Source organism: Buteo buteo, chromosome 28 (assembly GCF_964188355.1).
Source record: "Buteo buteo chromosome 28, bButBut1.hap1.1, whole genome shotgun sequence".
NCBI lineage: Eukaryota > Metazoa > Chordata > Aves > Accipitriformes > Accipitridae > Buteo > Buteo buteo.
The window spans coordinates 9,310,238-9,322,885 of record NC_134198.1 but is presented as its reverse complement, the minus strand read 5'-3'; the positions used below and the strand labels follow the sequence as shown (position 1 = coordinate 9,322,885).

The following is a 12,648-nucleotide window of genomic DNA, read 5'->3' as shown; positions in this document are numbered from 1 at the left end:
GAATGAAAGACTAAATTTATGCTTGCGGTCATAATGCCTAAATGTCTTAGACTTAATGCTTTAGTGATAGTAATTTTGCCCCTAAAATGCAACACAGCTGTGCCTTTCAAAGGACCCGACTTAATTTTCAAGCTGAAAGGAAAGTGTTTGAGAGATGCTTGGCTATTATTTCATCTGGAAATCCAGTAAGACAGCGCATTTCTTTTCAACTCTCTTGTAGCTATACTTCAAGACTCTCACAAATGAACTATTGTAGATAGAAAGGCAGCTGAAGAATACTTCAAAAGAATTATACCATATATTCTATATGGGTAAATTTACTGCCCCCATTAGAAACCAGACAAAGAGTCTGATCTAAAATGCACTGAAGCCAGTAGGAATCTTTCCTATTTTAATGAGCTTTGAATCAGCTCTCAATGAGCAAAGAAGAGGGAACCTATGCAGGAACAGTACCTTTGCACAAATCCCATAAAAAAGGAGTGATGCTTGCACAGCCCCGACACACAACACTGCAGCTAAGAGCGTGGAACAGTACTGTACCCTGTGGAGTCTGTGTTATTCCCAAGTTTAACTTTCCCTTATTTCTTTGGTTTTTGTCTTCGAAATCTGGATTGACTTCAGATCCTAGTGTTCCACTCTACTTAATATCTCAGCACATTATCTATTTTTGAAGTAACAAAACCCTAGCAGAAACTGAAACTGCTCTGTGGGGGTACAGGATGTCTCGATGTTTTGTACAATAATGCATTGACATGTGGCATTTGAAGAGTTTGAAATGTGATCCATAAGTGAGCAAAATAAGGGCGTTAAAATCAGGCTTGACAAAGCCATACAGAATAAAAAACGAAGGCACTTAACTGGTTTTGAGCGATCTTATCTGCCAAAAGAGACTTGTGATAGCAGCCCATGTGCCTTAATTGAGGGAGAGTAAAAGTATTTACTACATTCTGCCAGCAAATTTAGGAGGCAAGACATCTAAGTAGATAGCAAAAAATAAACCATATCTTAAACGTCTGTATTTAAGTTCTGCAGAAATTCCCCCAGAGTGGTTTTTTTCGTGTCTTTATTTTTGTTCCACTTGTTCTGTATGATGAAACCTCTGAAAGTCAATTGGTTTCCCAGACTTGTTCTTGAGACAGTCAACAGGAATGAATAGCGAACCTCCTGGACTTTGAACTGAGGTATACGTCGGCATCTTCTGTGTGCTTATATTGCACAGGTAGTAACAGAAAGTAAGCAAAACCTAAATCAGTCATAAATGCTATGAAATTCAGGATTCAAAAGTTCTCTATGGAAAGGAAACTCCACTGATAACATGGAGCTAGTCCTGCTGCAAGGCCTGCCATTCTGCTTGTCCCTGCTGCTCTCTGGACTTTGGGTTAAGGGAGAGAAAGTTAACGTCTCTTTTTCTTTTTGGAAAAATTCAAAGCATTGTGTTTTCCTTTTGTTTATGTTGACAGCCATTATGCTAATATCCACTCACATATTTTATAAATCGTTGGAAGAAAGTATCTATTTATTAAAGTTTCAACAGCTCATTCATTTTAATTAAGAGGCAAGAACATGTACAGACCACATGTGAAATTTCCAGCAAAACCTCCAACCTAAACAGGCAGCAGAAGGCCTGATGTTCTTGATACATCTAAGACAAAAGCCAGCTAAAATGACTCACTTTAAAAACAACAACAAACCATGTCAGGTTTTTAACCACAACAAAGAATCAAAAGGGAGACCAATTTATTTCTTCTTTTACGCCATTCACCTTTCAGCATGACCTGAATGCCGCACGCAGATGCCTGCAATTTGTTCCAGCACCAAGTCATCTCCCAGGAGACTCCCTCGAGTCCCCCAGCTTTCCTCTAGCACTGCTTGTCCAGGCTGACAAAATACGCCTCGTTGTTGGCAGAGGCGGTGGATGGGAGCGGGGTACGGTGCTGATGTGTGGGATGGGAGCCGGGCTGTGGTGGGGACGTGTCCTGGTGCCAGCCCTGCTGTGCTGTCTGTAGCAGGGGGATGCTCGGGCAGAGCTGGAGCCCTGTGCTCCCCGCAGGGATGGGGTGTGGGGCTGCTCCCCGGTACCCACAGCTCCAAGGAAAAGTGCTTAAAGCAGGGCAGAGAGACAAAGGATCTACAGGACGCCATGGCAAAACGCTGGGTTTCTTCTCTGCCATCCCTCCTGAGAGGAAAATCTCTGGGTTTTTTTTTTTCCATCGTGCACTACTCTGCGTAATAACCTGGGAAAACTCTGCTGAAGGCTTAGCTAGCTAACATCCCCTGTACCAGATCCTCAGAGAAGCTCTCTGTTCCCCTCAGGTTAAAGTGATCGTATGGCATATCTCAAGCAATCTGTCCCTCTGAAACTGCAAAGTATTAGGGGGAGGTTCGGGCTGAATTTCAGATGCTGCGCAAAGCAGGTCATCCTCTGTTTGCTAGGAACAAAACAAGCTTGTTTCTCCTATTTTATGCATATGGGTTTAAAGACAGATCAGAAGATGATGAATAATCTGTTTTATATTTTTTTCAGTAATCATGTTAAATGTCATGGTCCAGTAGAGCATGAAATCTGTCTTAACAGCTAGCAATCCAAAGGGATTTAAGTACTCAGCTGCATTTTTTTCCTTACAAGCCTTCTAGAAGCAACTCCTACCAACGCGGGCACGCTGTAATTCGAGATTCACTTTAAGATCCATCAGTGCCACAGATCCATATTCATTACAGAGGTAGACTGGGCTTGTGCTGAGCAGGCAGGGCTGAGCGACATGGGGAAGGGGAGCACCCGGCCAGCCCCACGCATCCTCCCACTGCCCCACGTCCAAGGCGCGCTCCCCTGGATGAGTCCTCCCACCCACTTCAGAGGGGCTGAACGTGGCCTTGGGGACGCCCCTCTCGGCCTAAGCATCTCTGCGTGGGCTCCCGGCGCTTGGTTCTTAAACTGCTGAGTGCACGCACTCATAATTGAAATTAAACAGGGCTATATGACCTCAGCACCTCCGAAAATCAGAAACCAAGCAGTTCAGAGCCTTAGAAATCTTTTTGGAGGCATGGCAACATACAGCCACCGCTGGAGAGTTTTGCCAAGAAAAAAACATTAAGGGATGCTACTTGTGCTTGAGCGCTAGGAAGGAAAACAAGCTCTGCAGGACAGGTGAGTAGCTTGGGCCTCCAGAGGTATATAAAAAAGTAGCAGGACTAATTCTCAGTGCATCCCTTTGAATCGGTGATTCATAGTCTCATACAAACCAAGGCCCGAAAGGACTGTTTGATCATCTAATACAGCCTTTTTGAAATAAACGTGTTCTTGTATAAAGCAGAAGTAAACTATTCACATTCTGCATTAGCAATTTTTTTACATCTCCTTTGCCCAAAGGTAAATGGCAATAGAAGGCAAGGCAAACACACACACACACCCTTTCCATCCATTTTGGTTTTGATTCCTATAATGCTTCATTGTTTGTTCATTGAATTTTGCCTGTGTTAGTCCTAAATTTTGTATCAGAAAGGTGAAGATGGAAAAGAAAAAAACCCCACTGTAAACATGTGTTTCTAGATTTGTTTCTAGATTATTAGCAGATTTGCCTGTGTGGCGTTGAAAGAGTTGTTGCACATGAAATCATCTGCCCGGCTGAAAGAAACATAGTGTTTAATTAAAAACCCCTTTTGCCTCCCTTTCTCTCTGAGAGTTTAGCATGTTGAATTTTCATCTTGTTTATGGGCTGTATGCCCATAAAGGAAAATGGGTTTTTAACTACATGGCGTAGTTTAAATGCACTAACAAAAGCAGGTGGGTATAGGCGCTACCAGAAAGTTTTATGCTTGTCCTTCCCTCAGTTTTCTAGTCCGTTAACTGCCCTATAAACCTCCGCCTTCACAGCCATGTCACACTTCACACGGGACGATCCGGTTACACCTACAGCCGGCCAGTACGAACCCTGCATTAACCATAGCTAAATTAAAACAGGAACGCGGCTCTCTCCTCGTCCGTGCGGTTTTCCTCCTCGCACACCCCTGATGGTCTCTGGCCTCTGGCTGTCCCCTGCCCCGGGGAAGGGTGCAGCTACCGGCTCGGCGAGTGGGCCCATGGGAACAAGGAGCTGGCTGGGGGGATATCGGGGGAAAAAACATCTCCCCCCGGGGTGGTGTTTTGGTCGACAGCTCTGTCGCAGAGCTTAGGTAGGGAAGAGAGGGACTTTTGAGGAGCGGGGGCCGGGGGCCTCCCGCGCCGGGTCAGGCTGTGGCGGCTGTGGGCGGGAAGGGCTTTCCGCACCTCCCCGCTTCGAGAGGGGCCTGAGAGGAAGGGTGCTCCCTTTCGTGACCGGCCTTTCCCGCCAGACACCTGCCGGGCTGGCTCAGCCCCCTGTTGTTTCCCCGCCACGGGTGCTCTGCAGGGCCGAGGCTCTCCCGTTGAGAGGAGAGGCGAGCAGACGGACCCGTCCGCCGTCAGCGCCTCAGCCCGCCGCCTTCGGGGAGAGCACGTGCATCCAGCCAGAGGCTTTACGGACACTGAGGCCGAGGGGAGGTCGAGGAGAGCAGACGCTTCATTTATCATAGCTGCATACAAATAAACAGAAAACGTCCGCAGAGCGCAGACGGCGTTCTCCCCTCAGAGATAAATAGGAGAAACCCACTGTTTTACCTCATAAACCCTAGGCAAGCAGGTCTCCTGGGTCCAGGTGCCGCCGGGGCACTCGGGAGACCTGAGGCACTGCCGGCTGCACCAGCCGCACTCCATGAAAGGAGGGGCCAGCAGGCACCGGCTGCAGGACCTGAAGTGATGGCAGCCCGGCCCCTTCAGCGGGATCTTCGTTATCTGTCGACGGAAAGACACGATGCGCAGACCCTTTTAATACATACAGTCAGCGGCAAGGAGAGTCTCTATTTATGCAACGCGCTCTGGCGCTGCTCAGGTTTCAGACGTGCAAGCCGCGGTTCGGCTTCTCTTTAGCTCAGTAATTATAGGATCTTATAAGTAATTTAACTGACATGATTTTAAATTCGCTTGGGAGAAACCCTAAAGGCATCTTAATGTTATATACAGTTACTACCAGCATCTGGTGTTTACAGCAAGATAGCATTTTTTGCTGATGGAAAAAGAAAACAGCAGTGCGCTCCTCCCAATTCTGCACTAGTTCTTGGAAAAAACAGTGTATCTCAGTATGTCTTAGTTCATACGTTTGTAAAAATAGGCATGATGGCTATTTCAACTTTGGCGAGGCTGTATTAGTATCTGTGACACACTTAGAGCATGTGACGGCCCAAGTACTTGTTTTTTAACATCTATCGTCAAAAAACCTATACTATAAGTAAAACATGAATTAAAATTTATATTGTTTAAAATATCAGGATAGTTACGGTAATAGTCACTCTAAATATATAAGAATTATTTTCCGTCAAAATATCAAAATTAGTATATAATTACATTACTATATAAGTACATCATACTTCTTTACACTTCAGTACCTTTCTTAAACTTATTTTGGACATTTTCTTGAAGATTACTCTTATAAATATCTCATACATTTCTAGTAAATGATTAATAACCATCTTTACTAATGGCTGATGTATTTCTGTAAATTCTTATGGAATCAAGGGGTCAAATTATTGCTTACGATTATGCTTTAGGATTATCTGTAATATTATCTGCTGATGTTTTAAACCTATTCTACAATGCATATCTACTTATGACAACAGCATATTTATGACAGCTCTTCATCTTTTATTAACCCCTTGTAGACTACATGCTAAACTAATTTTCAAGCCTTACCGTGAACACTGACTCCCAATTTTAAACACACCCATGTAACTCTTGCACACACAACCCTCCTTAGAAAGTTATAATGTTATGACAGAAACCAACAAAAGCCAGGAAACTGTGAGCACCATTCTTTTCTTAAGCCATTGTGTGTTTTTTCTTTGCAAACACTTGAATTAAGGACAGGGTTTCAGCCTTAAAATTTGCATTTCCTGGCTTTTGTTGGTTTATATCACAGCTCTTACATTATTTAAACATTTCTCAATATTAGGTTGTCGGTTTGTTTAGTGTGTGTGGGGGGGAAATCTTGGAGGAAACTTGCCCCTCCAATGTTCCCAAGGGAATGGCAAGGCTGGGAGGATGCAGAGCATAAAGCAGCAGTGTGAATAGTTGCTCTTACTGAAAGTTGCTGCTCTGAAGCAGGTTTACACAGTGCACAGAAGGAGCAGATTATGAACCACTCACCTTTTTCCCAGTCACTACCAGGGTATAGCCATCATCTGCTAATGAATTCTCGACAACAACTTGGGGAGAGACGGGGTGGGAGTCTAGCTGAAAGCTGACATGTGGAGCTGTGAGTTCTGAACGGGAAACGACTATCTAAGAAAGAAAGAAATTGGGAAAATCAGCAGGCAGTGTGTGACACAAATGCATGCTGCTCAGCGGTCTCACATTCCTACCACTTCTCTGCTTGCATTAATTACTTTGCATTACATTGCATAATATTTTGCATAATGTTCCATCATGATCTGATTAAAGCGCTATAAAATCTACTTTATTTAACACAGCAAAATTATGGCTGTTGGAGGATCCTCAAAATACATCGTATTTATTAAAATATGAAGGAGTTATTGCATGTTTTCTAGTCCTTTAATTTCAGGTATTTATAAATCAACCGCAAAAAATGGAGATGGGTCATTTAGTCAGCCCTGTACATTTAAGAAAGAAGAATTTTATTTACATCGTCTGTTTAAAAGAATCTTAAAACTCCAGGCCTTCAAAAGTCGAAGATATTTCCATTTATTTTCACTTTGGCCCTTCAGTTTGAAAAGTAAACTTTACCCTGTGTCAACAGTATCTGGTCTTGATGCACATGGGGCCATTAGAGTGCAAAGCTATGGCAGGCACAGGTCGTCGCTGTGAGCAGCGCTACAGAACAACCCCAAGTACACGGCGCTCGATTCCCAGAGCTGGTGAGGCGGCTATGGCCGCAGACAAGCTCCCTGCAAGAGGTGGCTGAGCACCTTGAGGTCTGGCTCCTGCCGATTTCTGCGGGAGCTGGGTGTCCAGGACAGAGCACTCAAAGCACCTTTTAAAGGACAGGGAGAGCTGGAGACTTCTTTGGAAGATGCTCCAAAACAGGAGCCTAATTTAGTTGTCCTGAAGCCCCTTTGCAAGAGCCCCCCCCCCCCCCCGCCCCGGTCTCTCTCTTGATTTTAGGAGATCTTAGGGAGATTAGTCACACCAGTATGAAATTCCCCCACTAGTCATCTCTCTGCATCTTGAGTTACCTAAATACTTCTGAGAATTTGGGCCTATTCCTGCAAACACACGCTTAACTTTACTACTGTAACTTTGTTGACTTTAATGGGATGAGTCATGGCTGTTAAGCAGAGGCATAAAGCATCTGCAGATTGGGGTGGATATTCGATAGCAAGATTTTATAGGCTTGGGCCTGCAATCCACAAGGATGTGCACCCAAATGTGATAGCATCAGGCAACAAAGGCAGCGGATTGTTTACATGAGGGAAGATCATGTTTCAAAAGCTGCATCATGTGTAGTTTACTTAAGGAATTTAGATAATCAACATTTGCTGAGAAGTTGATATTCAATGGGGTTCATTATTTAAAAAGATTGAAGCCATTCTGGAAATAACTTGTATGTCAAATGTTTAATTTTTCACTATAATGAAGCTTTTCTTCTGACTCTGAAGGCAGCATCAGAACAGCTAGGACATTGACTTACACGATTTCACTGGCTTTTTGCACTGCCAAGGTCTTTCAACAAGATGGCTGACTCCAAAACTAGACTTAGAGATGCTGTAATTACAGCTGATGTTTTGTTGTAATTCAAGACTTAAATAAAATATATGAGCAGTTAATTCATGGCAATAAGTGTTTCACGTCCCAGAGGTATTTACAGCTTGGGGTTACAAGAGTGGGTTTTTTCCCTTTAAAATGAAACTGGCTTTGTTAAAGACTTTGCTATGGGTTTGTTTCACACTACAGAAAGTGCAGCTTTTAGAAATCAATAAGGTCTGATCATTTTCAGTGACACAGAAGTATGGTCTCTGACTCAGTGTATTAGGGCATGAGCTCTGTTTTTATATTCAGGACAATGAAAAATAGAATGGACTGCAAAGCTGCATGAAAAAGCTTGATTAATGTTGGCATTATGGGGAGAGGTAGCACCACAGCTGCAAATACCTTTTTAGTTGATCATTAGCCATGTCTCATCTCGAATACCCACTGCTATAAAATGCTAAGAATTCTTTTCTATCATTAATCCAGGCTTCCTCTTATTGCCAAGCATTCTTTCTGATTGAGCCACAATGTTAACCCTTTAAACACATCTGCATTGCAACCTCAGAGCAATAAGTGAAAATTTGGATTTCATCTCTACAATCTTGGAAAAATTATTCCGTACTTTAAACACTGACTGATCTTTATTTTACTGAGGCTGATAGTCAAATCACCTGCTCAAAGCCAAAGTGAATAGCCTTTGACCTCATGACATACAGGGAGCTCAAATTACATTTCCTAACTCATTTGGGACTATGGAATAAAAGTTTGGAGTTTGCTTAGAACTAATATACCAGCCTACAGTACTGCTGTAACAGATACTAGATGCAAAAATGCTCTTTTTGGTCTATATAACTGTGTGGTTTTTGCACGCCTCAGCCCAGTCCTTGAAATCCTATCTTACCGTTATCCAACATAATCCTGAAGAAAAAGGCAATTTGAAGACAGCTTCCACAGCAGGAAGAAGAGGCTTCTTAGGACTCCAGTGTCTTTCTCAGAAACCTCTGATTTTTATTGCTTGGGACTGGGCTGGTATGCGTACAGTGTGACTTTAATCTACCATGGACACAGCACCATGCAGGGGCTACATCCACCATGGAAATGGTTCGGTACTACAGAAGGATTTACCTTTACAAAGACTATAAAGCGCTGGTTTGGTTTTGTTGGGGTTTTTTGTTTGTTTTTTTTGGGGGGGGGAGTGTTCGGGTTTTTTTTTACGTTTTAATAATTAATTTAATAACCAAGCATTTCTCCAGAGCATTAGAGAAATGAAAGTATATCTATGTGCCTGCACCCAAACAGTAAGGAGAGAGGGAAGGTCTTGCAGAGATAAAAATTGACTAAAAGAGAACAAACAAACATTAGCAGTAGATGGTCAGTCCTTGCAATAGTGAGAAGTCGCCAGAGGTGTTCTGCAAGGTGTCTGTGCTGGGATCCATACTGTTCAACATACTCAGAAATGAGTTGGAAAAGTGGTTGAGCAGTCCTGTGACAAAGTTTTCTGGTGATCTGAAGGTGTTCAAGGTGATAAGGATGAGGACAGACTGTGAAGGATGGCAGAAGGACTTTACAAGACAGCATGTCAAGGCAATAAAATGGCAGGTAAAATACAACAAAGACGATTAATTTAAAGCGGTATATGATAGATAGTTCCATGAAAACATCATCTCACTGCTCAGCAGCAGTCAAAAAAACAAATAAAAACTTAGGAATTATTAGAAAAGGATTAGAGAACAAATCAGAAGACATCCTGATGTCATACAAATTCATGGCTTGCCTGAACGTTCAATTCTTTGTGCAGTTCTGGTTGCCTCATGACAAAAAGAGTACGTTAAAATGGGAAAAGGTTCAAAGAAGGGTGACAAAGGTGATCAAAAGGCTGTAATGAACAACGACTGAGTAGCGTAGGTGTGGAAACACTATGAAAAAGGCATACGGAATCATGAGTGGGTAGAGACCGACCATTTACTCTCTTCTAATAAAAGTACTAAACACCATAAAAAGACAAAAGTGAGAGTCAGGTTCAAAGCAAACAAAAGAGTAAGACTTCCTAGAAATATGTGATGACCTATGGGATTCCTTGCCAAAGGATGTGAATGTAAGAGGGACACACATTCAAAGGGAAACTCCACATGTACATGGGAAGAGCTAAACAGACAAAACCCAATAGCTCAGGAAATCCCCAGAATGGAAAATAGTTGGAGGCTTGAAGCAGAAGTTATTACATATGTTGCCTGAGTCCCTAGGCATCCACTTGTCACCACTGCTGGAGACAGAGCACTGAACTAGATGGACCCTTCGTTTAAACCCATGTGGCTCTTCTGATGTTCTTACAAACAACACTTTGGAGAATCACATTCATTATCAATAACTACAGCCCCAGACATCCTTCTTAAAGCAATGTCCCTCTTTTTAAGAGAAAAACAAAAAAGTATGTGGTCTTTCAGCATAGCTGAAAGTGCATCCATGAAGATAATAGCCAACAGTTAATTAATTAATTAACAGTTAATTAATATATTAATATATCCTTTATACTGTAAGTCAGTGATTGCTTAGGTCCATGAACATTAAAATAATTCATTTAAATATTCTTTCATTGCCATCAGCTAGTATTAATGTTAAGTAAGAAGACTTGACTCTACATTTGTTTATGCATAATATGGCAAATTAAGACTGTAATAACTGAGTTGAAAACCAGCATGCAACAGCTTCTTTTAAAAATCATTCTGATGCTCAGTTCTGCTAGTCAGCAGGATTGAATTACAAATGTTACTGTCTACATATTGAAATATCTTCTGCAAAAATGAGAGGCCTTCTAAAAGCAATCCCATCTAAGTATCATATTGTTATTTTTTCCGTAGATGTCTGGCAGGTGTAGGCCATTACCCAGCAGAGATAGGCTCAGGGTTAACTTTATTGTGTAATGCCTCAAATGCCCTGGGATATGCAGCGTAGCCTTGCAAAGGGCACATATGTAGCTCTAAATGCTGTATATCATTCTAATCCATGGAGAGTATAATGGATCTCCTCTGAAGAGTGTAAGTTTTTGTACTCAAACTGAATATTAAAACATGTGTGCTCTCAAAACAGTTATTTGGCACCAGGTGTTAATTTTAATTTGACTATATGGATTTTGCATTATGCAACATTCGATATTTTTTCCGGGAGCATCAAGATACATTCTCTACCACAGAAAGAATAGCTATTATAAAACTGTTAAAAGATATGAAAATGTTACTTATCGAGAGTTTGCCAGAGTTTTCTGTTGGTTTAAAAGTGATAAAGTGGGAAGGATTGCAACTATTCACATTCCTACAAATGCACGTGTGCGTAGTTTGCATTTAGGCTCTAGGTTCGTGCTCAGCATGTGAAAATTTCCCAAATCATTGATCTGTGAGAGCCCTGTCCCTATTCCTCATCAAACAGAATGAGGGGCACCAAATGAAATGATAAAGCAGCAGGTTAAGGAAACCCCAAAGGAAGTTCTTCATCATTGAAAGCAGAATGAAATTATGGAAGTCATTGTCACAGCATACCATGGAGGACAAAACAACAAATAATTTCAAAAAACAATAAGCAAAATTGGTGGAGAAGAAGTCCGTAAAGGACTATTAAATGCCAGATATGGGTGCAATTTCCAGCTCAGGGAATCTCCAGGCCACTGAGTGCCAGAAGCAGGAGGGTACTGGAAGAGCTATCGCTGTGTGCTTTTACTTACTTCATGCCTCTCCTTTATCCATCTTAGCCCGTGCCAGAGATAGGAAGCTTTAGTCTAACCTCATACATCCTTTCCTAGAATAAGACTTATTATTATTCTGTATTGTTTCGTGTCTAACAAGTGCAGAGAGGCCCTGAGGAGGGTGAGTGCCCTGTTGTGTGACGTGCTCTGCTCCAAGGAGATCTATCTGTGCCATCATGCCTTGGTTCTCGTGCCCTAAGACATTTTCAGTCCAGAATCTGTTCAGACATGTGAGTGCGTGACCATGTTTTGCTAACGCTTGACTTCTCAGCTAGAGCTGGCTCATGTCCAGCTGGATTGGACAGGACTGCAGCCAGCATGTGGCTGACTGCATCTCAGGGTGTGTGTATACCCATGGGAAGACCTTTTCCTTACCTCCAGAAGCAACAGTATGGATGTGCTACTGTCCTGTGAAGATGAGGGGGCATGTGGGGGAGCTCCTCACTCCACAGCCAGCACAGCGCTGACCCACTGTGCACTGAGTCACCGGTATAGTCAGAAGGATGAGATGGCCCTGCTGCCAAAATTGCATCTAAAGAGAGTGGTTACCCATAGCATTTGTAAAACATACAGTGAAAACTTCTCTATCCCTCTCTTTCTCAAGAAGGTCACCAATAAGCAGTGCATTTGCTTGGGCTTTACCTCGGGAAGGCCAGCTTCAAGTGTAGGGACTACATGCACATGCAGTATTCTGCTTCAAAACATAGCATTATGCCAAGTATACATTAAGGGCACCAATCTCTTGTTCATTGTTAAGGCCAGACCAAATGTGAGCTTTTCAGAATAAATCTTGTAAAACTTTCCCATATCCCACTCTCCCCAGAGCTATCGGAAAGATTTCCCCTTCCTGAAGAACTTTGCTCTTTTCTTCATCACTCAGAAGTCACTCTCTGAAATAATACCAAGCTCCAGGCAGAAAAAAAAATAAAAAAAAAATCACCTTGGAACTGAGCAAAAATAGAAGATATTTTATCTCAATTTATCATGGGGGGCTGGGGTAGGGTTGACAAACTATAATTTCCCAAAATACTGGCTAGTAATGAAAGTGTCTTTTGCAGTTGTGAGTTGTATTTTCAGCAGGGCTTCTTCGGCTTGAGCAGAGTAAAGCTGCTTTACACCAGCTGAATATCTGATTCCT

General features: G+C 42.4%; 1 protein-coding gene across 3 annotated transcripts in view; it reads right to left on the bottom strand.

Annotated features, from left to right (window-relative positions):
• Positions 1–12,648, bottom strand: part of MET (MET proto-oncogene, receptor tyrosine kinase) — a 90,702-nt gene that overhangs the window by 38,460 nt on the left and 39,594 nt on the right. For 2 of the 3 annotated variants that reach the window (XM_075059135.1, XM_075059137.1), the window contains exons 4-5: positions 6,215–6,349; positions 4,634–4,807 (exon numbers count right to left, since the gene is read on the bottom strand). In XM_075059135.1, the coding sequence (XP_074915236.1) occupies positions 4,634–4,807; positions 6,215–6,349 (309 nt within the window). The remainder of the gene's footprint in view (positions 1–4,633; positions 4,808–6,214; positions 6,350–12,648) is intronic. The other variant, XM_075059136.1, reaches the window with a different exon arrangement.